At 39.5% G+C, this 5,501-nt stretch overlaps 1 protein-coding gene across 1 annotated transcript; it reads right to left on the bottom strand.

Annotated features, from left to right (window-relative positions):
• Positions 1-601: 601 nt before the first annotated feature.
• On the bottom strand, positions 602-3,529 carry LOC113316766. The gene is made up of 3 exons (XM_026564915.1): positions 1,667-3,529; positions 700-1,611; positions 602-610 (listed from the first exon to the last, which is right to left on the bottom strand). Exons 1-3 carry the CDS (start codon positions 3,527-3,529, stop codon positions 602-604), a joined length of 2,784 nt encoding a protein of 927 aa, XP_026420700.1.
• Between the last annotated feature and the right edge of the window lie 1,972 nt (positions 3,530-5,501).

Genomic DNA, 5,501 nt, shown 5'->3' with positions numbered 1-5,501 from the left:
TTTTCTTTTATAATTCCTTTTCTTAGATGTTTGATTTTTAGGAAAGATAGGTTCATATAAATAAGGGATTGTAAGATAGTTTTATTCATTCAGTTTTAAGAGATAATACACTAGAGTTTTCTCTAAAGCCTTGCATTGATTTGATTCTGTCATCAATTCAAGAGCCTTGCATCGAATTTGATTGAACTCTTCGATTCAAGAAGTCAGGTCTCTAGAAATTTAACCTATATTTCTAGATTGAGCTGAATCACCGTTGATACGCTGCGCCACCTGACTTCTTGAATCGAAGAGTTCAATCAAATTCGATGCAAGGCTCTTGAATTGATGACAGAATCAAATCAATGCAAGGCTTTAGAGAAAACTCTAGTGTATTATCTCTTAAAACTGAATGAATAAAACTATCTTACAATCCCTTATTTATATGAACCTATCTTTCCTAAAAATCAAACATCTAAGAAAAGGAATTATAAAAGAAAAAGGAAATCTAAAAAGACCAAAATTAGGAAAGGTATCAAGATGCTGCAACTCACACTTTTTTTGTGTGGCAAATAGTCGATCTCGACGGAGAACAAGAAGTACTTCTCTTAAGTGAGCTGAGATTTTATCTTGACTGTTCAGGTGTTTTAAAGCATCATGATCTGTGTAAAGAACAAATTCTTTATGGAAAAGATAATGTCTCCAGTGTTTGATTGCTTGAACCACTGCATAAAATTCCACATCGTAAGTACTATAACGTAGACGAGCTCCAGCCAGTTTTTCACTGAAGAAGGCAATAGGTTTGTTGCGTTGGCTCAAGACAGCACCAATGCCCAACTTAGAAGCATCACTATGAAGTTCAAAAACTTGAGTAAAATCTGGAAGAGCTAGAATAGGTGCTGATAACAATTTCGTCTTAATGATCTCAAAAGCTGTAGTTGCTTCGGCAGTCCAAGTGAAGACACTATCATGACGAATACAATCAGTGATAGGTGCCATCAAACTGCTAAATTGCGGCACAAATCTTCGATAAAAAGATGCTAGACCATGAAAACTTCGAGTTTCAGATAAAGTAGTAGGAGTAGGCCAAGATTTTATTGCTTCTACCTTGCTCGGATCGACGGCTAGACCTTGTGCTGAGACGATGTATCCAAGGAAGTGAACCTCAGGAGAGCCAAACTCACACTTTTTTTGTGTGGCAAATAGTCGATCTCGACGGAGAAAAAGAAGTACTTCTCTTAAGTGTGCAAGATGTTCAGTGAAGGACTTACTAAATATGAGAATATCATCAAAATAAACAACTACAAACTTACCTATGAAGGGCCGAAGAGATTGATTCATAACACGCATGAAAGTGCTTGGTGCATTGGACAAGCCAAAGGGCATGACAAGCCATTCAAAAAGTCCTTCGCGAGTTTTAAAAGCCGTCTTCCATTCATCTCCTGGGCGGATCCGTATCTGATGATAACCACTTCGAAGATCCAGTTTAGAGAAAATCGTTGCAGCTCCAATTTGATCTAATAGATCGTCGAGACGGGGAATGGGAAATCTATAGCGTACTGTAATTTTATTTAGCACGGCTGTCGACACACATCCTCCAAGATCCATCCTTCTTTGGTATAAGCAAAGCTGGGACTGCACACGGACTCAAGCTTTCACGTAAATATCCCTTCAACACAAGTTCCTCAACCTGTCGTCTAAGTTCTTCATGCTCACTCGGACTCATACGATAATGAGCTCTATTAGGAAGAACAGCATCTGGAATTAGATCAATATGGTGTTGAATATCTCTGAGTGGAGGAAGGCCGGGTGGTAACTCATTAGGAAAAACATCCTGAAACTCTTCCAATAGTCTTTGAAAATGTTCTGGAGGTGACGGCAAAGACTTTCTGACAACCGAATTGATCAATATTAGAACATATCTTTCTTCGCGAAGTGTTTCTTCAAAAGCTTTTTGCTGCAAGAAAAGGACTGGAGCTGATGGTGTATGTTGTTTCTCGGGCAAAGAAGGTTGTAGAGTGAAATTGCGATTATTGTAACGAAAACTGTAGGTATTACGATAGCCATCATGTTGTACTCGAAGATCAGATAACCAAGGACGTCCTAAAAGTAGATGGCAAGCATCCATTGGAGCAATATCACAATGAATTTGATCCTTATACGAATCTCCCACCGAAAAAGAAATCAATGCTCGTCGAGTTATGAGTACATCAGTATTCCGATCCAACCATGCCAACTTGTAGGGGTTAGGATGTAGTTCTGTTGATAATTGAAGTTTGGTTACAACCTCCTCAGCAATGACGTTTTCACTACTACCAGAATCAATTATGAAGTTACACACCTTGCCTCCAATAGTACACTTTGAGTGAAAAAGATTATGTCGTTGAGGGTTGATATCTGTTCCACGCGGAGCTAAACACACACGTCGCAACATTAATGCTGGTCCGCTATCTGCTTTAAGAACCTCTACTTCATCCTGTGGCTCTGTAGTTTCCTCATCGTAAATTACTTCAACGTCATTACCAGCAGTGTCAAGGAGGAGGCCTCTTCTGTTTCTAGTGGGGCAGGAAGACTGTCGATGACCTAAATCTCCACAAGAAAAGCAACGAATTGAGTTTGGTTGAGTTTGTCGAGTGTCAAGAGCTGGAACAATGGGTGTGTCTGCTTTGACAGATATAGCGTCATCTGTCGCAGTCGGAGTCTGATTTGGTCGAGAAGAACGAACAGTAGACCATGATGAGAAGGATAATTTAGTTTGCGCCTCAATAGTCAAAGCTTGCTGATGTGCTTCTGACAGTGTTGATGGATGGAAGAGATTGATTGTGTGTTGGATCTGTTGTCGTAATCCTGCTGTAAACCGTGCCACCAGTTGACGCTCAGAGTCTTGTATATCAACTCGATTGAGAAGTAAAAAAAATTCAGTAGAGTAGTCAGCCACAGATCGATTTCCCTGACGGATGGTATGGAGACGCTGAAACATTAGCTGGTCATAATTGTAAGGCAAGAATGTTTTCTTAAGTTTTGATGAAAGTTTATCCCATGACATAATCTTTGGTTTTCCAAGACGTGCACGAGTTGTCTTCAATTGTGTCCACCAGGCAGCTGCTCTGCCACGAAAACGCATTGTTAAGACAGGAACACATTGATCCATTGGAACTCGTTTGAATTCTAGGATTTCTTCTACCGTGACTATCCAATCGAGCAGTTCTTCAGCTGAAGAATTTCCATGAAACTCTGGTATCTCGGTTTTGAAACCCGATTCCCAATGAATATGAGCTGCTGCGTTTGGTACGTTATCTGGTGCTAGAGTACGGTTGGTGTGTAGAGGAGCAAAGGGATTAACGTCGTCTGCAAACGGGTTTTCTTCGTCATCAACATCGTCTCTGGTACTGTTAACGTGAGCAACATGCTCGCGTACGGCTGGTGCTGGTTGTTGAACCAGAAGGGTTTGGAGGGCAGTTGTGATGGAAGCCATCTGGGCTTGTAGCTCAGTAATGGCGTCACGATTGATTTCTGCTGCAGTACGAACTGGTGTTCGACGAGGTCTCACCATTGTAGTGACAGACAAAGAACGTAGCCTGTCTCTGATACCAACCTGGCGCAGCGTATCAACGGTGATTCAGCTCAATCTAGAAATATAGGTTAAATTTCTAGAGACCTGACTTCTTGAATCGAAGAGTTCAATCAAATTCGATGCAAGGCTCTTGAATTGATGACAGAATCAAATCAATGCAAGGCTTTAGAGAAAACTCTAGTGTATTATCTCTTAAAACTGAATGAATAAAACTATCTTACAATCCCTTATTTATATGAACCTATCTTTCCTAAAAATCAAACATCTAAGAAAAGGAATTATAAAAGAAAAAGGAAATCTAAAAAGACCAAAATTAGGAAAGGTATCAAGATGCTGCATCAGAAAGTCTACAAGAAAATAATCGCAATCTGATTCAGCTACTCAGTAAATCCAACAATAATCATCGTACTGAAGATACAGGTGGTTCACATCACCAGGATGATGAACACCAAAGTTATTCTCATCATTATAACTTCTTTAATCAGCATCATCGCATTCCTAAGATCGATATTCCATGATTTGATGGAGATAACCCCAGAGGTTGGATTCAGAAAAGTGAACGTTATTTTCAACTCAATGATATTGAAGAACACAGAAAGGTAGACATAGCTGCCATCTATCTGGAAGGTAAGGCTGAGAAATGGTTTCTAAATTTTCAAGTTAATCGCAATAGAATTACATGGAAGGATTTATCTCTTCATCTATGTGTTAGATTCGAAAATCCCGTGTTGGAAAATTTTGTTGGTAGCTTTAATAAATTAGTCCAAACCTCTTCGGTCGATGAATACTATGAGGATTTTGAGTCACTCAAAGCTTTGATGCTACGTATGAACCCTTCCTTGAGTGAATCATACTTTGTTATGATTTTTCTTAGTGGGTTGAAGGATGATATTGGCAAATCTATGTCTATGTTTCACCCACAAACTCTAGCTGATGCTTTTTCCTTAGCCAGATTACAAGAACAAAAACTTCAGTTAACTAATGCATCACCTAAACAATTAACCAGATATATCACTCCATATTCAAACTCACATAGACCTTACTCTCCTAGTCCTTTACCTCCTAAGCATATTATCACTTCGCCTAAATCTAGCCCTTCCACCCCCAAAATCTTTTTTCACCTCTCCTCCAAAACCTACAAACACAACCCATATCATTAAAAGACTCTCTCAGGAGGAAATGAACAAGAGAAGAGCTCAAGGGCTCTGTGATAATTGTGATGTGGTATACAAACCTGGACACTTCTGTAAAGGGAAACAAAAAAATCTACGTGTTACACATTGAGTCTACTGAATCACATGAGACAGAAGAGGAGGAAGAAATCTTTGAAGAAGCACCTGAATCCCCAGTCCAATCTGATGTTGAAGTATCTCTTCATGCTCTCACGGGCTCAGTTACTGGTGATACTATCATAATTCCTGATGTAATCAACAAGAAGACTGTTTTTGTACTTATTGACACAGGTAGCACCACCAACTTCATTGATAGTACCTTGGTTTCTTCACTTAAATGCTCCATTACACCAACTTCACCTATGATGGTCACTATTGCAAATGGGGAGCAAACATCCAGTTCAGCTATTTGTTCTAAGCTACAATGGAGTATGCAAGGACACCAATTCATGGAAACTTTAAGAGTTCTACCACTAGGGGGTTGTGACATAGTGATAAGCACGAAAGTGCGACGTATTTTCACCCATAAATACATTAGCTGGGACTATTTTTATCACTAATAAATTTGTTTTAGTTGTTTTTGGAATAATAAGCTCTTGTGGAGAATTGGCTCGAAAAACTGTTATTTGCACTCGGAGGACACGTGTTATTTGGACTCTCAATGTTGGTTAAGGGGCACCTCAATTACTAAGGGGCGTCCAGTTGCTAAGGGCCACCTTCCTTACTATTTACACCCCATAAGATAAGTGCTAAAGGGACACCCATACAATATTAAGGGG

This window comes from Papaver somniferum, chromosome 10 (assembly GCF_003573695.1).
Source record: "Papaver somniferum cultivar HN1 chromosome 10, ASM357369v1, whole genome shotgun sequence".
NCBI classification, from domain to species: Eukaryota; Viridiplantae; Streptophyta; class Magnoliopsida; order Ranunculales; family Papaveraceae; genus Papaver; species Papaver somniferum.
The sequence above is the reverse complement of the archived record's forward strand: the minus strand, read 5'-3'. Positions and strand labels throughout refer to the sequence as shown.

Bases quoted from the DNA above. Each gene is read 5' to 3' on its own strand.
- LOC113316766 (XM_026564915.1), bottom strand. From the start codon at position 3,529: ATGGTGAGACCTCGTCGAACACCAGTTCGTACTGCAGCAGAAATCAAT. The intron at 1,612-1,666 runs GTTGAGGAACTT...GTCCGTGTGCAG, and splicing joins ATGAAGAACTTAGACGACAG to TCCCAGCTTTGCTTATACCA.